At 33.7% G+C, this 23,868-nt stretch overlaps 2 protein-coding genes across 2 annotated transcripts; one reads left to right on the top strand and one right to left on the bottom strand.

Moving 5' to 3' along the window:
• The first annotated feature begins 9,962 nt into the window (after positions 1-9,962).
• On the top strand, positions 9,963-11,163 carry LOC129314620 (uncharacterized). The gene is made up of 2 exons (XM_054958099.1): positions 9,963-10,276; positions 10,381-11,163. The coding sequence occupies exons 1-2, from the start codon at positions 10,055-10,057 to the stop codon at positions 10,858-10,860; spliced, it is 702 nt and encodes a 233-aa protein (XP_054814074.1). The 5' UTR covers positions 9,963-10,054; the 3' UTR covers positions 10,861-11,163.
• An 8,041-nt stretch (positions 11,164-19,204) lies between these two features.
• Positions 19,205-22,186, bottom strand: LOC129314397 (G-type lectin S-receptor-like serine/threonine-protein kinase At2g19130). The gene has a single exon (XM_054957837.1). It carries the CDS (start codon positions 21,892-21,894, stop codon positions 19,414-19,416), a length of 2,481 nt encoding a protein of 826 aa, XP_054813812.1. The 5' UTR covers positions 21,895-22,186; the 3' UTR covers positions 19,205-19,413.
• Positions 22,187-23,868: the final 1,682 nt, after the last annotated feature.

Genomic DNA, 23,868 nt, shown 5'->3' with positions numbered 1-23,868 from the left:
TATCAAGTTCTTACACAATTTTACCCAAGTTCTACACTCAACCTAGCCCTCTCAAGCATCAATTAAGTGAACCCAACATCTAAATGGTGGCCAATCAAGTAGAAACATTAAGGAAAGAGTAAAATAAACACATATATATCATTAATCACAAAAAGAGAGGAGAAATATGGTGTTAATCCATACAAGGGTTCCAAATAATCCTAGAACAAAGGGTTTAGCTACTCATAATCATCCACAAGCTATAAATATACAAAATAAGTGGACTCATTTCAGATTACAAGAGAGGAAAGGGAAGAGGAATAGAAAAACCAAAGAAAATGAGCTCCAAATGTCTTCAAAGCTTCAATCTCTTGATCCCAACTCTTTCAATGCCCAAACCCTAGCACAACCAAGCTCCAAAAGTGTCAAAAAGTCTGAAGAATGCGTTCTGAATCGAGCTCTCAGCTTATATGTGTCCTAGCCAACTAATTTCTAATAAATGAAACGCAGCGTTTTTCTGACAGCGACGAAAGTCGCGAACGAAAGTCACGACTTTGAGACGACTTTGGTAGTTTTGTACTGTTTTTACAGCTAACGAAAATAATTCAATTAGCTTTTGATTTCTTCATCCAAACGCCTTCTAAAAAATATCCAGAAACGCTTCTAATCAAAATAACATGAAATTAGGCTAAAAATATCAAATTAAAGCCAAGAACACAAGCCCAAAACAAAATGCACATTTTCCTAATTTGGGCAATAAAAACATATACAATTGAACTAAAACCGATTAAAATCTAAGGAAAATGTGATGAAATAACATGAACTTCTAGAGGTTAACAGAGAGAGAAATTTTAAGGAATAATTTATTGAAAAAGCCACGAGGTAACCATGCTTTTAATTTATGATTAGTGTTACTTCATATTAATTGGGTGATTATTGAGAAAATTATAAATTTTGTAATATTATATAATTGTGCAATATTATTATAAATTTATTTGATTATTGTGGGAGGTGTTGGGAGACTTGCTATTGTTGTTGTATTTATGTGCCACGTGGTATGCCCCTATTGGAGCTCAATAGGTGGTTTGTAAGGGCTCGGGCTAATCTACCTTTGGCCGGGTAATTTAGCACCGAGTGCGGGCTACGGCTCGAGGTTAATGGAGGGATATAAGGATGGTTTTTTGTGTGTATTGTAATATTTTTTATATTTGTTGGAATTATATTATTTTTAATTCTCACTTAGTAAGCACACACTTAACTGTTTGTATACACAATCATAAATTGGCTTTGGTTACTGGGACTTTTGAGTCTCATTATGTGGTTAATAATTTTCAGGAGAAGAGCCACGAGTGACACGTGGAGGAGTCCCAGAGGCTTAGTGGTATAGATCCACTGTCTCCTTTGGGTATTTAATTTATGATTTATAATGTGTTATATTACCAATAATAGGGCCTTTTGTTTATTGTCAATTATATGAATATATAAATGTAATCATGCCTTTCAAACTATTTCTATTTTTGGTACAATTTGGATGACTGTAATTTTAATATTTGGTTTACTTTGGATTGGTTAAAATGGCATGATTATAAGGCCAAATAACTGGCTTGTGTTGAAAATTTATTAAATTGCTTATTTTACTTGTTGGGAGTATAAGGATGGACAAATGTGATTTAGCCTAATGGCATGTGGGAGGTAAAAATTTATTCGAAATATTATAGTGTGTGAGTTGAAGCCAATTATAAAATATTTTATATTGAAATTATTGATATAAAAATGTGTTGGGTGGCTGTAACCCAACTATGGTTGAGTTAAATTATTTAAAAAAAATTTTTGGTGTGTTACAAATTTTGGTATCAAAGCTACATATTTTAAATTCTTATAAATTATGAAATTGTTATACATTAACCTAGTTTATTGGCAATATACATTATTAAATCATAATACTTCTCCATTATTTTTTCTTGTCTTGAGATTAGTGTTAACTTAATTATGTGACTTCCATCCTTTACGAGGGGAGAGATGGTGTCCAAAACTAGGAGAGGTGGCGAAATTGCCGGTGATTCTATAGAGCCAATAGGAAATGACATACCTTCACTTCCACAACTGGAGCCCACACAGCAACAAATGGGGCAGGGTAAGCCCATACAGTCACAACTAAGGCAGGATGAGCCAACCATGAGGCAAATGATGGATCTACTATATAATCTTAGTGACCGTATGAAGAGACAAGAAGAAGAGTTGGCCACTTTAAGACAATATAAGGAGAATTCCAACCGAGAGGGAAATGGCCAACAAGAAGGAAGCCATACCAAGGTATTCAATGCGAGCCAATCTGCTGATGAAGGCTCATCTCCCTATTCTCACCATGAGACTAGTTCAAAGAATATGAGTCTCCACTCTGAGCAACAGACATCCACGATCACAAAGATTTGGAGTACTTTTCATAAGTTTAATCCTCCTACTTTCGATGGAAATCTTAAGCCGGCGGTGGTTGAAGAATGGATAGATCAATTGGAGAGTATTTTTCGTATGGTTGTGTGCACTTCTAATCAAAAGGTGCAGCTGGAAATATTCTTACTACAGAAGAGTGCTAAGAAATGGTGGGAAATATCAGGACCGAAGGATGATTCCTCTCTTACTTGGGAAGATTTTAAAGCCATATTGTTCGAGAATTATTTTCCTACTGCACTGAGAGCAGAAAAGGAGGCTGAGTTTTATGCATTCCGCCAGGGTGATCTAGATGAGGATGAATTTATTGAACAATTCTCAGAATTATCTAAATACTCCACTTATCTCCAAAAACATGAAGATACAGAGTGGATGGCTGAACAATTACTAGAGAAGGCGAGGCCTGATCTAAGGGAACAGTTAGCCCCTTTTGAGATCAAGACATTCAGTGAGATGTGCAATAAGCTTCGAATAGTTTCTCGGAGGAAGAGAGAGGCTAGATTAGAAGCTGATAGAGAGAGGAGTAAAGAACCTCATGAGAAGCCCCCTATCCACACCAGACCCATTGGTGGAGTAGAGAAGAGGAGCAGTCAAATCTTTGGAGGCTTTAGAAATCAAAAGAAGAAGGGCTACTATCATAAGGTCCAGAGCTACAGAGGGAATCAGAGTGGGAGTCAAGGGTCCTACAGGAGCTCAGCTACCTTTAATCCTACTTCTGGTGCTGCTAGTAATCAAGCATGCAGTAAGTGTAGGAAGTTTCATTCTGGTGATTGTTGGGTTTGTTACATCTGCCAGAAGCCTGGTCATATTGCCCGATTCTGCTATCAAAATCAAAATAAGGGTAATGATCAGAGACCTACAGTACCAGCACGAGTGTATGCCCTCTCTGGGCCAGAGGCTACTAACAACCCTAATGCTATCCGAGGTATAATCCGAATCCTTGATAATGATGTTTGTGCTTTGTTTGATTCGGGTGCTACACACTCTTTTGTGTCTGATGAATGTATGAAAAGATGTAAATTACCTGTGTGTACCTTACCTTTTGATGTAAAGATTTCTACTCCTGCTGGTTTGACTGTAAGGACTGCTAAGGCATGTCTAAATGTAGAGGTTGAGTATGAGGGTTGAAAGACCACCATAGACCTCATTTGTTTGTCTTTGTCTGGGATTGATGTTATTGTGGGGATAGATTAGTTTTCTGCAAATGGAGCTGTACTTGATTGTCAGAAAAAGAGTGTGTCACTCTCAGCTCTTACTGTAACCCCTGTAGAGTCCCAAAGTCCTATGTTGTTGTCTGCAGCTCAAGTAGAACAGTGTATAAGAAAGGGCTGTCAAGCTTTTATGATTTTCTTCTCAATCAAGGCAGAGATTGAAGAAGGTGTAGATCAGATTCCAGTGTGAGAGAATTCCCTGACGTCTTTCCTACTGAAGTGATCGGTTTGCCTTCAGAACGAGAGGTTGAGTTCTCAATTGAGCTCGTACCTGGTACGGGGCCTATTTTTAAGGCACCCTATAGAATGTCTCCATCGGAGTTAGCTGAGTTGAAGAGACAAATTGAAGAGTTGTTAGAGAAGGGGTTTATCAGACCGAGTGTATCACCATGGGGGTCACCGGTACTGTTAGTGAAAAAGAAAGATGGAAGCCTTAGATTGTGTATTGATTATAGATAATTGAATAAGGTAACCATCAAGAACAAGTACCCCTTACCTCGAATTAATGATTTGTTAGACCAATTAGTCAATTCAGCAGTGTTTTCTAAGATTGATCTAAGATCAGGTATCATCAATTGAGGGTTAAAGCAGAGGATATCCCTAAAACTGCTTTTAGGACTAGATATGGGCACTATGAGTTCCTAGTGATGCCGTTTGGGTTAACAAATGCCCCAGCTGTCTTCATGGATTATATGAATCGAATCTTCAGGCCTTATCTCGATGAATTTGTTGTAGTCTTTATTGATGACATACTTATTTATTCTCGGGATGAGGTGGACCATGCTAGACATCTTAAAATTGTTTTGGAGATATTAAGAGAGCACAAGCTCTATGCCAAGTTGAGCAAATGTGATTTTTGGCTTAAAGAAGTTAAATTCTTAGGCCATGTTGTTTCAGAAGAAGGGGTAGCGGTGGACCCTAGTAAGATAGATGTAGTGATGAAATGGGAACAACCTCAAAGTGTGACAGAGATTAGGAGTTTCTTAGGTCTTGCAGGCTACTATCGTCATTTCATTAAGGGTTTTTCACAAATTGCAATGCCCTTGACTAAGCTGACCAGGAAAGATGCTCCATTTATTTGGACGAACGAGTGTGAAGTTGCCTTCCAGGAGCTAAAAAAGAGGTTGACCACCACACCAGTACTCACCTTACCTATTCCAACTGCTCCTTATACCTTGTATACTGATGCTTCTAAGAAAGGTTTAGGTTGTGTATTGATGCAGGAGGATCGAGTAGTGGCTTATGCCTCTCGACAGTTGAGACCTCATGAGGAAAATTACCCTACTCATGACTTGGAGCTTGCTGCTGTGGTATTTGCCTTGAAGATTTGGAGGCACTATCTTTATGGTTCTTCTTTTGAGGTCTTCAGTGATCATAAAAGTTTAAAATATTTGTTTGATCAAAAGGAGCTCAACATGAGACAACGCAGATGGATTGAGTTTTTGAAGGATTATGACTTTGAGTTAAAGTATCATCCAGGGAAAGCTAACGTAGTTGCTGATGCTCTGAGCAGGAAGCTTGTGCATACTGCTCACATGATGGTCAGAGAACATGAATTATAGAGTAGTTTCCATGCAGTAAATGTAGAAGTAGTCGAGAATCGTTTGGTTGCTCTACACATTACTAAATTTGAGAATAATTTTTGGAAAGAAATCAGAATTGCGCAACAGAAGGATGATTATTTGAATAAGATTAGGGTAGAGATTGGGATTGGAAAGGCTGAACATTTTGATGTGACCGATGATGATGTCATAAGATATAAAGGTAGAGTGTGTGTGCCTAATAATACTCGATTGAAAAATATCCTACTTGAGGAGGCTCATCAGAGTAGATATATCATTCATCCAGGAGCAACTAAGATGTATAATGACTTAAGACGTGGTTGGTGGTGGCCAAGAATGAAGAGAGATGTAACTGAACATGTAACTCATTGTTTGACTTGCCAGAAAGTCAAAATTGAGCATCAGAAACCAGCCGGAATGCTACAGTCTCTTGATATTCCAGAGTGGAAATGGGACAGCATTTCTATGGACTTCATTACAGGATTGCCTAGAACATCTTCTGGTCATGATACTATATGGGTAATCGTAGATCGACTCACCAAATCAGCTCATTTTCTTGCTACCAATATCACGTATTCTCTTGAGAAATTAACTGAAATCTATATAAGAGAAGTGGTGAGATTGCATGGAGTGCCAACAAATATCGTATCTGATCGTGATCCGAGATTCACATCAAACTTTTGGAAATCATTACAGGAAGCCATGGGTACTCGTCTGAGTTTTAGCACCGCTTACCACCCCCAGACCGATGGGCAAACGGAACGAACCATACAAACTCTTGAAGACATGTTAAGAGCTTGTGCCATTGAGCTTAGAGGTAATTGGGATAGTCATTTGCCATTAGCTGAATTTGCCTACAATAATAGTTTTCATTCTAGCATTCAGATGGCACCTTATGAGGCATTGTATGGAAGAAAATGTAGATCGCCACTGTGTTGGACAGAATTAAGTGAGAGAACTGTTTTGGGGCCAGACATTATTGATGAGACTACCCAAAAGATTGCTTTAATTAAGCAAAAATTACTCACAGCTCAAAGTAGACAAAAGAGTTATGCAGAGAAGAGGAGAAGACCACTTGAGTTTGAAGTAAGTGACCATGCATTTTTGAAAATCTCTCGAGTAACTGGTGTTGGAAGAGCTATTAAGGCTAAGAAATTGACACCAAGGTTTATGGGGCCTTTTGAGATCTTAAAACGAGTTGGACCAATAGCGTACCAAGTAGCATTACCACCCCAAATTGCTGGTATACACAATGTATTCCATGTATCACAACTGAAGAAGTATCAACCGGATTCTTCCCATATAATTGAACCCGAGGAGATTGAACTCAGGGAGAATTTGACATTCAGAGCTGAACCAGAAAGGATTGTTGATTACAAGGACAAGCAATTAAGAAACAAGACCATTAGATTGGTTAAAGTAATTTGGAAGGGCATGACTCCAGGTGATGCTACGTGGGAGACCGAGGACAGTATGCGACGTGATTATCCTCGTCTTTTTGATTAAGTAAGTAGTTAATAGTTACTAATTTCAAATTTTGAGGACAAAATTTTTAAAAGGAGGGGAGAATTGTAACATCCCAATTTAAATTTTAATAGTTAATTTGGGTTAATAGAAATTTAAAAAAAATAAATAATAATATTTAGAGGTAAGAAAATTAGTAGAAAATGATTATTAAATCTAATTTAGGATATAATTCTAAATTAAAAAAATTTTAAAAAAAATTTATTAAAAAAATTAATTAATTAAAAAAATAATAAAAAAATTATTAAATTATTATTATAATAAAAAAGGGAAAAGGTATGCAAAAAAAAAGGAAGAAGAAGGAAGAAAATGTGAACGCTTTCGGCCGCCGCATCAACAGTAAAATAAAATAATAAAAAAAGAAGAAGAAGAAGAGAGAGGAAATAATTTTAAAAAAATGTGGGACCCACTGAATTTTTATAAAAACTCACCTGTTCCTTCATTTCTTCATTCCTTCTTTCGTGCGTGAGCTGAGGCAGAGAGAGCATCTGTGAGCCAAGTTCACCGGTGCTGGGTTTTAAGGTAAGAATTTTTAATAGGATATTTAGGGTGTGATTTTAAGCTTTTCAAGACTAAGTAAGTGTTCTAAAATTTTTTCTTAGTCATCCTTCTTCTTTGGTTTCTGAGTTTGTAGTGGTAGAAAATTTAAGATCTGGAAGAGGGATGAATTTATGTTGAATAAATATAATTTTTGAAGTTGTCAGTAGTATAATAAATATTCTAGAGTATAAATTTATTGATGATCTTTGAATCTGTGGCTTATGGATCAAATTCTAAACTAGATCTGAAAATATATGTTGATTTATTGAGGTTTAGATGATTATTTGGGATGAGAAATGAATTATTATGGTTATAGGATTATGATTCTAAGCTAGAGACTCAATTTTTAATTTTTGAATATTTTAGGTATGAATTTATGAAATAAAAAGAAAATTTTGATAATAAAAATTAGTTTAGAAGTTGATTTTTAGATTATTAATATTTATTGATAATTAAAAGAGGAGTTAAAAATTTTACTTAATAGTATTGACTCTAGATTTGTATTAAGATTGAGATTAGAAATTATGTTATATTTTTAATTCTATTATTAGAATTATTTTATTAGTTTCAAAAATTGAAACTAATATTTATAAATAATATGTTATTTATAGATTGTATTACTGGTGAAGATTGTGGTGAGAGAGAAATTTTAAGGAATAATTTATTGAAAAAGCCACGAGGTAACCATGCTTTTAATTTATGATTAGTGTTACTTCATGTTAATTGGGTGATTATTGAGAAAATTATAAATTTTGTAATATTATATAATTGTACAATATTATTATAAATTTATTTGATTATTATGGGAGGTGTTGGGAGACTTGCTATTATTGTTGTATTTATGTGCCACGTGGTATGCCCCTATTGGAACTCAATAGGTGGTTTGTAAGGGCTCGGGCTAATCTACCTTTGGCCGGGTAATTTAGCACCGAGTGAGGGCTACGGCTTAAGGTTAATGGAGGGATATAAGGATGGTTGTTTGTGTGTATTATAATATTTTTTATATTTGTTGGAATTATATTATTTTTAATTCTCACTTAGTAAGCACACACTTAACTGTTTGTATACACATCATAAATTGGCTTTGGTTACTGAGACTTTTGAGTCTCATTATGTGGTTAACAATTTTCAGGAGAAGAGCCACGAGTGACACGTGGAGGAGTCCCAGAAGCTTAGTGGTATAGATCCACTATCTCTTTTGGTATTTAATTTATGATTTATAATGTGTTATATTGCCAATAATAGGGCTTTTTGTTTATTGTCAATTATATGAATATATAAATGTAACCATGCCTTTCAAACTATTTTTATTTTTGGTACAATTTGGATGACTGTAATTTTAATATTTGGTTTACTTTGGATTGGTTAAAATGGCATGATTATAAGGTCAAATAACTGGCTTGTGTTGAAAATTTATTAAATTGCTTATTTTACTTGTTGGGAGTATAAAGATGGACAAATGTGATTTAGCCTAATGGCATGTGGGAGGTAAAAATTTATCCGAAATGTTATAGTGTGTGAGTTGAAGCCAATTATAAAATATTTTATATTAAAATTATTGATATAAAAATGTGTTGGGTGGCTGTAACCCAACTATGATTGAGTTAAATTATTTTAAAAAAAATTTTTGGTGTGTTACATTATGAGTTAGTTAATAACATTTAAAATTATAATAGTTTATATATTTATTTTTATTTAATATAATAAATTCGCTCAAATAGAAAAACCTAATTAATTACATCTCAATTCTATTTTTTTTAAATGATACTTCAAGAAAAATACCTTATAATTTTTAGGATAAATAAGAAAATTACTTTATAAATTTTAGGTCTAGTAGCATATAAAATCCTGAACTCATTTGTTGAGAAAATTGTTCTTTCAATTTTTGACAATAGTACAATCTAATCTCTATCCTTAATAAAATTATTATTTGACCATAAAATAAAAGAAAATGACCCTAAAATTATAAAAAGAATAAAAAATATAATAAAAGAATAAAAAATTACAGAAAATGATAAAAAAAATTTAGTCATAAATTTCGATATCATTTTCTAATCAACTAATAGTTAAGATTAATTTTGCCAACAACAGGTGCTAGGTTGCATTATTTTTAAAAGTTGAGAAAATAATTTACATAATAAAAAAATTTAGAGTCTATAATACTATTAAATTTAAAGTTTAAAAAATAATTTACTCATTTACCCTAATTTTAAATAGTAGTATTGAAAAGAGCAAAGTTGAAAAAAATTTAAATTCTTAACGATCTAAATATTTTTCTTTATGGGTGTGTTTTACTTCCTCTAACCTAGTTTATAAGATACTCTCAACAAAAATAATATTTATTAATTATCCTTATTTCAATATCAACCTTCTCTCTGTATCATGTTCTATTTTTTTTATTTAATGTTCTAAAAATAAAATTATATTAAATGGGGTGTATTTTTAAAATTTGTATTTATAATTTTTTAAAATGTGATTATAAATTGAGATGGGTAATTAAAAATGCCATTTGTTTGAAATAAAATAGTAAAACTTTTTTAATAAAAAATATTTTGCCAAGGGGGAAAGACTAGCGAGAAGCGGGTGACCATTGGAGAAGGGAGAAAGCGGCACAAGGGGGAAAGCGGGACACGTACAATCCAAACATTCTATAAATACAAAGGGCCGCTTCCTCTTCAAACGGACTTGCTTGCCGGCCTTCTCCTACCACAATCACCACTCTCTCCCTCTCCTTCCTCGCTTCCCTCCCCTTCCATACCCTCAACTCTTTCTCTCACTCCTTTCCCCGCCATGACCAACTCTTCCAAGAACAAGTTCTTCCTTTGTTTTCGCCCTGTCGTCGATCTCGACGTCATGCTTGACTCTCCCGTTCCTTCTCATCCCTCCCCTGCTTGTCGTTTCTCCTCTGATTCTGCTCCCCATAAGGATGAAATCCATAACCCACACAGTTCCCTGCCCCCCAAACGCAAGCTTTTTCGCCTCATCAAAGCCATGGTCTTCGAAACCATCCTGGTTAGTAATTTCGCTTTGTTACTTGCTGTGTTTTTTGCCCCAAAAAAAAAAAGAATCTTTGTTTGATCGTTTGTCTGATTCGGTTATGTTTGTCTGGCTTACAGAGTCGAAGATCTCATCGCAAAAACCGCTCCCGCCGGGATTCTTTTGAATCAGAGGGCAGTTATTCGACGACATGCACGGAGGAAACCTCGTCGACCGGCGATGACAGATCCATATGGAGCCAAGCGTCACTGGAGATCAGTAGTATTCAAGATATAAACCCCGACTCTCGGTTTTCATCGGACTCAAAGTTTTTACGCAAGTCCGAGTCTTGCCCCTCGGAAGCAAAACCCAGAAAAAGAAGCCGCCGAGACCCATTAGAGAAGAAGCGAACCAAGTTGAACTGCTCCGGAATATATACGCTTCTCTTAAGCTTAATGCTTACGGTATTTTGGGGTAAGATTCTGGGCATTATGTTGACATCAGTCTGGCTCTACTCTTACTCTGTTCTGAGAGCAAGATACCTGAGGCAGAAAACAGAGAGGAAATTAAAGAAGGGAAGAACGGGAATCACAAGGGACGGCGACAATAAAGGGCATTAAATTTGATGTGAAAGCAGTGTGTATTGTGGTTGATGAATCAGGTCCTGGAAGGTTCTTTATTGAAGTACAAAGGGAGAGGCATAAATTTCTCTGGCTGTGTAGTTTCTGGCGTTCGGCGGAGGGAGGGATCACATCAGATCAGAGAGTAACATCCCCAAGAATAGGTTCCATCTTTGAAGATTCTGACAAAAATCTAACACTTAGAATTAACCCAGTGTAGTTAATGAAATTCCTCTCTGTAAAGACTACAGAGGTTTGGTTGTTGCCTGTCTAATTAATTTGTTGAAAAAATTTCGACTCCAATTTAATGAGCACAGTGATCGTCTTTAAGTTCCCGGTCTTTCAAATCCAATGCTGCTTTTTGTTTAATAATAAATGACGTTTAAAAGTTAGGAAACTTGGTTTATATCACTCGAGGATAAAATAGTACTCCCTCCTGTTCAAATTATACGATAATTTTTTCACCTCATCTTGATTGAAAATATGACATAGTAAATTTTGAATTTTTTTTATTTTTTTCTTGTATTTATTAACTTAGTTTATTGTATAACCTCATTAATATTTATTATATTTTTCTTATTCTTCATGATAGCTAAAATTTTATTAGTTTATAAGAAAATTTATGCTTTCTCATATTATAATACTTTATTAAAAATTATTATCTATCTCATTTAATTTATTATTGTCAGTTGGGAAAAGAGTAAAAAAAAAATTTTGATATTTATAATTAAAAATAAGGATATAATTAAATTTTATTAATATTCAAATTATAATTAAAAATATTTTATATTTTGAATAAGAGGGAGTACATTTTTAAAATTATGGAAGAATTTCAATTTAAGATGAAGGTGGAGAGATATTTATCTGTTGGTTTTCAAAAAAATTTGAAAATTCTCTACAAGATTTATAGATTAAATTAAAATAAAATGAGGGGCTAAAAAATCAAAATACCTTTTTGTAAAAGAAAGAAAAAATGATTGATAATTGATATTGGTAAATGGATGAGTAAAGTTAGAGAATCAATAACTAATAATTTTGCATTTAGAACAAGATGATTGAACCAATATGATTATTGACAAATCATATAATTTATAACTGATATTAATAAATTAGTAAGTAAAACTTGAATAATTAACGTTTGACATTAGTATGATTATTGACAGGTAAAGTCACATAATTTATAATTAATTTCAGTAAATTAACAAATGAAGTAAGCAAATTAACAATTAATAATAATGTTTTTCAATCAAATTGAGTAAACAAATATTATAAATGATTTATAAGTCAAGTTGGGTAATTAACAAATCATGTTGACAAATTAATAAGAAAACTTATGAAATTAATAAGCAACATTTTTAAGATTATGGAATCACAGAATTAACTAATTAATTATTTAACAAATATTGTAAAAATAAATTTACAAGTAAAGTTATGTAATAACTAGATACTTGTTAATTTTGCAAAAAAGGTATCAAATTTTTTTTTAACTACCCATTTTATTTATGTTGAGTCTTGAAATCTTGTAGAGAATTTTCGAATTTTTATTTTTTTGAATCTCACGGGTAAATGTATCTCTCTTCCATGATACTTAAGTGAAACTATCCCTAAAATTATAGGAACAAATATTTGTCCATTCCTTTTTGGGTAAAATTTACTTAATATTTATGAATCATTTTTATATTTTTATTGAAATCAGTAAAAAATTTAAATCTTATTAAGTTTGTTTAAAATTTCAAAAAAAAATCTAATTTTATTTTTATTAAATATATATACTGTAAAAATAAAATAATTTAATATTTAATAACCTTCTCAACATTTAATAATGACAAGCAGAGAAAAATAGACATAATAATAATTGAATACCCAATAAATAGTATCAAATAAATATTAATAGAATCAGAGGAATATTATAAATCTTGTTAAAATTTCAAAACAATAGGACGTAATAATATTTATCTTCTTTCATCATCTTTCAATATAACAATTCAGCTAATTTATTTAATACAATTATATTAAACACTTGCACATATTTCAACATAATTAAATGAGAAGATTCAATGATCGACTGTACTTTAGATGTGATTGCCTTCAATATATGAGCAATAAAAAGATGATGAGCAAATTTAAAAAATTTCGGTTGTTCTAATTGATGGATGATAGTGGTATGCCTTCATTTTAAATACAAGGTGTTTTTAATTAAAATACATAAATTAAAAATAATAACTAAGGTAGTTAAAATTTAAAATTTTCTTCTAAGTTTACCCTCATTTAATACTGACAATTAATCAAATGTTGCCGAGGGAAAATTCTAAAATTAATTTTAATAAATTTTCATTAAAGCATTTGAGTAAAAATTATATTAATTCATTCCTTCTTAAAAATCGTAAAATCCTTCATATATTGGAGTATGATTTTTTTTTTTTGCTTACAAATGTCTTCTTATTGGAGGTAATTATTTTTTGATACTAAATTTGACCACCTCTCTTAATAAGAATTTAAATTTTGATTTATCATATCTAGAAATACTAACCCTTCTTGCCAAATTTAATTTCCATAGATGTGAAAATTTTAAAAATACATGTTTTATATTTGGAAGGGGGAGAGTAATACCCATGGGTCAGGGCAACAACAAAATAGCTGAACTAAGTGGGGAATTTAATGAAACTAAAATTTACGCAGTGAAGATCCAAAATTAAATTAAGTTAAAGCGCCTTGAGCTTATTGAGTCAATGAATTGCTAGGACTTACCTGTAAGAGTACTAGTGGCTTATGGGCGGGCTGATTGATAATAAATGGTCATGGAGGAGGTTGATGGGCAATTTTGGAGAAATGGAAAGAACAGGCAGGGATGGTGTAATTAAAATGAGTTTAGTTAAGCCCCCTTTTGACATTTCCTACGACGCTTGTCCTCCTCCTATTGCTTTTTAAATGAGTAATGCTAGTGAGTAATAATGCCCACAAAAAGTTGCTTCTTTTTCAAAAGGTCTGATTTTTTTTTTTTGTTTATAAAGCTTTGTTTTCTCCACAAAAAAAGTTGACCTCTTTATTATTAAATCTGTTTTGAGACTCTTTCTCAAGTCTGTTACCAGCAGGACAAAAATCTTAGCATAGATTTAATAAGATTTTTTTTTTAAGGGAATCATCAGCGTTTTAATTTAAGAGTTGTCAGGGAGGAATAGAAATTGAACGCGCATACATTAAAATCACATGCTGCTGCTGTACCCAAAAGCAAGAGAGGAAAATGATCACGTGATGCTAATGTCTGGAGTTTGGACAGAATATCACATGAATTAACACTTAAACCGTTATTATATGATATATATCTAATGTTGGGTTATTCACTCTCAGTGTATTGGTCTTAATATATAAGCAGTGGGACTAAATCAGAAATATGATGAAGGTTTGGATCCGTAAGTGTAATATGCTTGAGGTCATTGGCTCGAGATGTATACTCTCTTGTATTTTTCTCAGTCGCTCTTCTTCTTTGCAAGTACATTTGCCGTATGTTTCTAACTCAAGTTCTATTATAACTTTGTTTCTGCACAGTAACCTGGTAACCCAACCGGTGTATCAATTCAAGTATGTTTTCTCCTCCAAGATCTCATATCATATCTGATGTATGATCTTGTCTTTAGTAAAAAAGAAAAAAAAAATCTATGGAAATCTGAATCTGGCTAGAATAATTTAAAAATAATACTATTTTTCAATTAAAGATATATATTTTTTCAAGAAAGTATGTTAATATATATCTTTATTTTGGGTTAAATAAGCATTTAAAATTCAACTCAAAATCTAACTACTATTTTAAATTTAAGTTTATCTTCATATACTAAAAATAAAATTCACGAATTAAATCATAAAATAAGTAAATCGTTTAGAGTTGAGGAGGGTAGTATTACATATACGATGGTCCATGAGGAGTAGTTTTGACAGCTGGGGAAGATTTTCAAGTGTTGGTGAATTCCTTTTCTTAGGGCATGGGGTTTGTGGCATTCTAGATTCCCCACACCCATATACTTGGCTTGTCGCTTCATAATTTTGCTAAACAATAAAGTGATGGGGCCGTCAATAAAGTTAATTTGGTGTGGTGGCTCCAAACCAATCAAAAAGAGAGAAACATGAAGACAAGGAATATAATGTGTGTGAGGGAGAGAGGGAGAGTATTGGCCATTTTCTAAGAATAAAGCTTGTATAAAGCAAAAGACAAACAATCATGTGGATCGTATTTGGGCACAAAATGTAGTTTAAATAAGGAACGCATGGGTGTCTACTTCACTTTATTACTGAACCATTGCTACTTGAGAGGGGATGGATTAGCTTTAAATAAATTAAACAACATCGCAATTAATTGAGCAAACACCATTAATAATGAAATCTTGCCACAATATGTATTTTCTTTTCTTTTTATTATAAGTCATCTTCAACCATTTTACATAAATCAAGAAGAGGTAGTTGGAATATTAACTTTATCTAAAAATAAAATAAATTTTTAATTTTACTTCTACTTAAATGAAAAATATTTTAAATTTATGTCACATTCTCTCTTATGATAAATAATTTTAAATAAAAATAATATTAAAAAATATAATTAACATTCTATCAAGTATCTTATATTAAAAATACAAAAACTCTTTTAGAAAATATCCTGTAATAAGATTGGAGGTCCTTCGAACTAAAACATAAGACATGAATAACTAATTTACAGCTATAAAAAATGTTAATAATCAAAATATTAATTTCTTAAAAAATTATATTTTTTAATTATACTTTGATTAAATATCCTATATAAATATCATGATAATGATAATTAAAATTTTAATGTATTATTTTTTTAAAAAAAGTAATAAATAAAGTAGGAATGTAGTTCAAAAAATAATTATAAAAGTTATTTAATATTCTTATTTTAAATTAAATAAGACTTTTAAAAAATATTTTATATTATGATTTGGTGTGTGTGTGTGTGTGTGTGTGAATTTACTTTTGCGGGACAGCTGATTGCATGTCCATCACGTTTCTTTTGAGCTAAATGGACACAGAAATATGACAACTGTTGAGAATTTTGCTAACTTTGGAGTTAAGTTTACTTCACTAAGCGTAGGTTATTACTTATTAATAGTCCACCATCCTAAATTACAAAACAATTTGCTACAAGAATATATATATATATATATATATATAATAAAATTTAATAATAATATATTATAAAATTACTTTTTAAAATAAAAGTATAAAATTTTAAAAATGTCATTCATTTAATATAAGTTTACACCTACAGATTTAATTATCACACTAAAATCATTTTAATTCTCTCTACATCTGAAATATAATATTTGAAAAATATCACTGCTGAACCTTTATTTTTATCAAATTGTTTCATATTTTAAAATGATAAAATAAATTTAAAGTTAACTTGTAATTTGAGATGGATGGAATAGTAAATGATTTAAGGACTTTGAATTAATATATATTTTTTTAAATAATAATCACAGACCAGTCAGAATTTTGGACAACTTTTGCTTCATCAGTTAATTAATATCTGACCTCATTTTTTTTTACACATCCTATCATTGGTATGATTGTAATTTATATTCCCTCCAATTTTTATCATCAAGACTCGATATAGATTTACAAAGTTCATTAGACAGAGTGCGTCTTGTATTAAAGAATATGATGATGATGAGTTTTATGATAGGGCCAATAGGAAGTACTCCTTATGGTCTTGTTTGTAAGATAGAGAGAGAATAAATTTTTTAATCCATTTATAAGCCACATCATTAAATATTTTTCATCACAATTTTTTCATTTTATCATATTAAAGTTTGTATATTTAATAGAGATATAGTTGAAATATGAGTTTTAAGTTTTTCTTTACTTTTGTTAAAATATTTTGAAAGTTACTTCTAAATAAGATCAGATAAATATACTATTTTACTCCCAGCTATATGATTAGATTTTTTGTCCAAATTATAAAATTCATTTTTAATTTTGGCCATATGTGATTAAATTTCTAATTAGACGGCTGCGTTAAATTTTATGCGAGAGCTAATTGTTCATATTTGAATGATGGTATTATAGAAAAACAGTAAATATTTCAAGCTTATCAATTGATAATTTTTTGTTTAAATATATAAAAGTGTATTACCAGAGGGAATTATAAAACTATTAATATATGTCATGCAAGGAGAAACCAACAAAAAGTAATGAAATAATATCACATCTTATCTTCAAACTTGAAAGTTTAAGGTTATAATTTTCTTGTCTTTTACAACATATCAATTATTAAGCACAATTTTATTTGTTGGGAGACTTCCCACATAGGCCCTAGCTAATCTATTCAACACTTGGACAATCTAATATAATTAATATAATCCACAGCAATTTTCATGAGATGTATCATTGCTGCCCAAAAGACCAAAGTGAAAGTAAGGATTAGAAAAAGAGGCCACGAAATTAGAAAGGCAAAGAAAGAAGCATTGCTTTTGGGACAGTCAGACGCTATCAATTAACCAAATAGTTGCCACAATAATAAACAAGGTCTTTTTCACAAAAAAGAATAAAAAGCGAAGTGCAAGTAAGGATTGAACATATTTAATTTAAAGGAGGAGCTAAGGAAGTGGCACGTAGGAGCGTTGGGAAGGTGCTTCTGTTTTTAAAAGAAGACCCATAGAGAGAGGCTTTCTTTATTTAAGACGCCGTGCCATATGGCTGCTGCTCCGCGTAAATCTTTTTTGTTTTTTTGTTTCTTTGTGTGTGACTATTTAATCATATATTGCTTTTAATTTATCCCATAGACGACCTCTCAAATCTTGATCATCCTAAGTAGAGCCAAGTGTATGCCCGTCTAAGTTTTCAGTCTTTTTTCTCTCCTCTCCACTTTCCATCAATGTTATAATCACTTTGTCATTTTTATCTTCATAATCTCAATCAAGTCAGACGTGTAAGTCGACACTATTTTTGGGAGAAATTCTCCCAACTTCTGCTTTCATTAGGAATTCTCTCAAATTTTATGCATGAGAACATTTCTCATGAAATTTTAAGCATTATTTTCTCTCGAATTTAGAATGAGGAAAACACTATTTTGATGCAGTGATATATATAAGATTAACGTGGATAAAAATATTGAACTACGCGTGTCATTTGAAATATAATATACTAGGAGGCAAAGTTATGAACAAAAGGATGAGGACGAGAATTGCTAGAAAGCCAAACATCTGTTAAAAGACTTCCGAAAATTAAAAAAGTTTTTGCAAAGAAGCGTTGCTTTGGGATATTTATAAAATAGATCCCACTATAAGTTCGGTTAAGTATAAAATAGAAACGTCTTTGTTGTTGATTATTTACACAAAAATAAAAAAAGAAAAGCCAAAGCATATTAATACATGTTAATGCAGAGATTGAATCCAAGTAAAGAGGCCATAACAGAGGTGGGTCTACTGGAGAGGGCTTACCACTTTTCTAAGGTTATTTAAGATGGCAGGCCACCCACTCCACGTTAACCTCAACTTTATGACATCATATCATTATGTATATAATTATAGGATGTAAAACTTGCGATAACCATATTTTTTTGTGTTATTTTCTACGAATGCAATATGAAAATTCAATTTGAAAATTCCACTCGTAATGAAGGCATCTCATGGAAGAGCATGCAAAGCATTCGTCATTCTTAATTTTTGTGATTTTCATGGTGGTGCTGTGCACCTTCCTACTCTTAAGCCATTTAAAACTATGTCAGGTAATAATAGTGCAGTAAAACGTGCGCGCGTGCGCGAGTGATTACACTATTCACGTCAGTTTTATCTTACAGTGGAAAGTGTCTTTCTGTTTTGGTCTCTTCTAGCAACAGAGAAGACGGAGTTAAAATATTGCAGCAAGCATCTCAAATACTCAAAATACAGTCAAATCGTAAGTCTAAGGTAATGATCCCCAAAAGCCGGAAGAATAGCTGCACATCTATGTTCCGCTCGGATTTGAATTCAGTGACTATATTTAATACAGAATACAGGCATTAAATGCTTGTACCATCTGAACCATTAAAATCAAGATCAATGGTTATGAATTTATACATCAACAACAACAACAACAACAACAAGCCTTTATTCCACTAGGTGGGGTCGGCTACATGGATTGCAAGACGCCATTGTGCTTATGAATTTATACATCATTTAAAATTAATGAATGAGTGAATTTATTTAAATCGTTGATTTAGATTTAAACAACTCAGATGGTATAAGCACTCAATATCTATATTAAGTACAGTCACTGAATCCAAATCTTACTTCGCTCTCATGCACTTTATTTAGGCTCAAATAGAAGAAACAAGAGGTCATTAATTAAAATAGCATTTACAAAATCCAAAACCAGTAATTCACATCTCGTTTCTATTATTAGCCATATCACTATATCATATTACATAAACAGAGAAAAAGCCGCAGTAGATCAGATCATTCTAATTCAAATATATAATACAAGATCTTGACGTGGTAAGGAGATACAACCACACATTATAATGAGATTCATCAGCATACAGAGAAAGCGAGGCATATAATCCCCCTAATTTTCTTTTGAGGACTTGGAGCTTGCTGATGAGATGTTGCTTTTGGCTTGCGCAGATACTGCTGAGGTGTTGCTTCTTGCCTGTGAACTCTGGTTGGAGCTTGAGTCAGTGAAGAAAACAATGTTCTCCTGGTTTTCAACAAACACTCGGAGTGATCTTGGAACAGGAGGCAAATTCAAATCCAAGACCCCCTCAAGTATTTGAACTATCTGTCCCATTGATGGCCTGTGACTCTCTTCATCTTGTACGCACCATGAAGCAAGTTTTATTATCCTAGTCAGCTCCTCAATGTCTGCATTTCGCTCCAATGCAGGATCCAAAAGGTCAAGAACATCACCTCCTTGAATCACTACATTTGCAGCCCATGTCGGAAAGAACTTAACTTGACCATCTTCAGATGCCTCTGAATTCCTCCTACCTGACACAAATTCAAAAAGCATCATTCCATAGCTATAAACATCAGCTTTTGCTGTGATAGCCACACCAGAAATCCACTCTGGGGCAAGATAACCTCTTGTCCCTCTCATGGTTGTGAGAACCCTACTGAAATCCCTTCCAACGAGCTTTGCAAGGCCAAAGTCTGCAACTTTTGGGCAAAGATCAGAATCTAAAAGAATGTTTTCAGGCTTTATGTCACAGTGTATGATGCAGTCTCTGCACTTCTCATGGAGATAAGTTAGTCCCCTGGCTACTCCTTGAGCAATGTTGTACCTTAGTTTCCATTCCAATTTCTTGGAGTTTTTTTCTTGAAACAGATGGGCATCCAATGAGCCATTTGGCATGTAATCATAAACCAGAAGCTTTCTGTTGCCTTCAGAGCAGAACCCACGAAGACGAACAAGATTAACATGTTGGACTGTACCTATAGTACTGACTTCTGATCGGAACTGTTTCTCACCTTGGCTTATGCTTTCAAGCTTCTTCACTGCTATGACACTAGAATCCGGTAATGTGCCTTTGAAAACAGAACCAAAACCTCCTCCTCCTAGCTTTTCGGAGAAATTCTTGGTTGCATTTTGTAAATCTCTGTACCCAAATGCCATCAATGAACCCTCTACCGATTTTCCTTTTCCAACAATTCTTCTCCTTCTCCTGATTATCACAAACAGCAGAATGGCCAGGAGAACCCCTAAACCCCCTACAATGCCCACCACAATACCAATAGTTTCCCCATTTTTCTGTTTAGTATCAGAAAACTCAGAAGCTGCAAGTTTTAGATATAAAGTTTCACCATTACTGTCATCTTGAGAAAGTTGCTGCAGACTTAGTAAATCTCCATTCCAAACAGAACACCCATTACTGTTATAAGCATAAGCAGCGCAAGAGCAATTTTTCAAGCACGTGGATTCGCATTCACCAACATTCCCTACTCCCACAGATTGTGAGTGTTTAGGTAAGGCCACGTTTGGCATTGCCAAAAACCTGTCTTTCTCTCTATTAGATGAACTCGGATTCTCACACTGCAACTTGGTTTTCCTCACACACCCACCCGAGTGATCCTCAAGATCCCAATCAGTTTGTGACTTTGGCTTGAAACCAGTCGAGCAAGTACAAAATGGCAGGGAATTCTCATTGCAGGTCCCAAATGAGCCACAAAATGCATAAACCTCACATTGTTGTCTTGGTTGAGACCAAAACAAATTCCACTGCTTCGTGCTTTCTAGCCACGAGAGTTGCTGGATCTGTCCCGAGATATCCATCACGAAACGAGATATAATAGAAGAGTTATACATGGAGTAAGTGAAATAGCTCTCGTTCTCGTTCGAAACAAAGGTGAAATTGTATAAGAAATTCGCCCTCATTTCAGGGACCAAGCTAAAAATTTGGCCGTTCCAAGGACCGCTAGTCCAATACTCTTCAGACTTGTTCCAAAGAATCAAGTACGAGGTGGTCCCTTTCGGGTCAAGCTCCAGAGAGAAGAGACCCGTCGCAGGATCTTCTTTGTTCTTCCAGGAAGTGAGATATTGAGGCTGCTTTGTTTTAGTGTCGAGTTTAATTTTACCACCAGGAAGCCACGTGTCGGATGGGTTATCAAAACTTTGCCATATGTTTTCTGAAGATTCCGGCTTGTCTTTTAGGACAAGATTCCCAGAATCCTGGAGTATAGCAACGGCAGAGTCTGAGGAGGTGGCATTCAAGTTTGTCGACCAAACTGGAATTCGGGACTCATTGAAGAGAACCAAATTTCCGTTTGATATAACTAATTTGGCGGAGTTTTTATCAGAGACCGGGTTGTCTCTGTTAGCCACCCAAACAATGGTCTGTTGAGAGACCTTTTTATACCAGATGCCTATGTAGTAGTTTGAGGAATTACCTGGCTTGAAGAAACCCAATTCGAAGACACCACCAGATGAGATGATAGTTTGATCCCCAGAAAGAGTTTGATTCGCAGAGATGGTATCAGCTGCCAGCGAAGGAATGGTGTGAAAAAAGAAACAGAGGAGAAGAACAAAGAGAAAACACCGTAGGTTCTCCATCTTGGCCACGGCTTCACAGAAGCAAAGGAAATGAGACAGATCCGATATGTTTTATTGCCGGGGAAGAGGTGTGACCTGGTCGAGGTGGACTCATGGAATAATATATTGACTGTTATGCCCTTGTGGCCATCAACTCCAGGATTTATGAGCAGAGGCTGTGCCGTGCGGATTAAAATTGTCGCCGAGTTGTCAACATATTGTCATTAAGACTAAAGGCCTCTAAGGGCAAGCCATTTCAATGTCGTTCTTAGGCGATTAATGAATGTCTTGGCCACCGACGGCTTAATATATTGATGTCGACCATGTTTCGAGGTGCAGGTATTATTTATTTCTCTACACTGTTCTTTACGGTGCTTATTGGTCATTTTATAGAAGGCACTTCCGTGGTCGTGTCTGAGTTTTGAAGTCATGCCATGTGAACATCGTGGCACGGAGTCAAACCACACATTCTTGCTTTTGGTAAATTATAAGGCGACATATTTGACTTTTGCAGACGGGGCTGGCAGCGGCATCCCGGTGGCAAATTATTTTCTGCTTCTCAATCGTCAGTTCGTCATGCTGTTAATTAAATACTAGTGTCCACTAAAATTCTTATCAGAATAATATCCAAAAGTTATCAGGTGAGGTTGACGGGTCTTATTTAAAATTTTATATATAAATTTTACTCGTATCTCTTAACATGTGTTTGTTTTTTAATAATGGCCGAATACAAGAAATACAACTTGAATCGGTTTCCCTTGTAGTGCATTAAATAAGATAGTGATAGAGGAACAAGTTGGAAGATTGGTTGGGAAAAGACAAAGTGATATTAATGGATTTCTTGAGGGAAAACGCACTGCAATCACTATCACGGCTTTCACCACAAAATACTGAAGCTGATGTGCATTGAGGCGGGTTTTTTTTTTGGGGGGGGGGTTGTTAGGGATTGGATTTCAAACCCCATGTTTGGGGGTCAAATACTGAAATTTTCTCCTCCACCTTTTTTGATCTGTTCCTGAGATGGAGAATGATGAAGAGGTATCTCCCTTTCCCTGTACTTTGTAATATTTGTCTTTGAATACAATAGTATTCAACTTCTCATTAAAAAAGAAAAACTGAGATGTTCATGGCGATCATCTAATTTGCTTTCTTAATTTTTTGGGTGGCTGGGGCAAATTTCATCAGGACTGTCATTTTCTCCAGGGCACATGGTACATGAGTCCTTTTGCTTTTTGTAAATTTAAGAGTCTTCCCATAAAATAAAAAACGGACCACCCAAAAAGGTCAGGACTGACAGCGGCTAGCGTCTGAATGGCATGTGAGATTTTGAGTTTTCAAGCCTTGTTTGTAAGAAAGCTCTCAATAAAACCTTAGCTATTGCAAAATGCAAATGGCATCCTCTCTGAAGTCACCATGCAAAGGAGGTGGTTCATGGGTTGACACTTCTCTGTTCCTGTTGGTGGCCCTTGACTTTGAGAGGATGAAAGGCCTTCAAGCTGTAATCCATGGCTGCTATGAAACTCCAGCTAAGATCGTGCAAAGTCATGGTGCGAAGCTTCGCAATTAATCCCTCTATAACGGACATACTTTTTTATTTCTTTTTTCGCAGATTCAGAATGTGAAGAAACTCTATCTAGGAAACAAGATCACAACCAACCACCATTTGCCAGATGAGTTGTAGTGGTATATACGTGTACTTAGATAATTTGAACTCAAAACAGCGCAATAATTTCCCAGGTCCTATTTTAAAACCCTTACAGGTTTTAATAAGTTCAAATGGCCAACCAAACTTCTTAATTAACATTTAGTTAACTCAATTAACTCATTAAACCTAATAACTAATTAATTGAACTCAGATTAAATTCTACGATGTTACACAGAAGACCATTATTTGATTTGCATGACAAGCGAAAGTAGTGTGAATAAAAGGAACTTGGGAAAAAAATTGTGACTTCTCACACACCTTTCATTCTCTATATGTGTCTCTTGGTCTCA

The sequence above is a fragment of the Prosopis cineraria genome, unplaced genomic scaffold (assembly GCF_029017545.1).
Source record: "Prosopis cineraria cultivar Desert tree isolate PC_DT_omini unplaced genomic scaffold, ASM2901754v1 PC6, whole genome shotgun sequence".
NCBI classification, from domain to species: domain Eukaryota; kingdom Viridiplantae; phylum Streptophyta; class Magnoliopsida; order Fabales; family Fabaceae; genus Prosopis; species Prosopis cineraria.
Note: the sequence above shows the minus strand (reverse complement) of the source record. Positions and strands in the feature narration are given on the sequence as shown.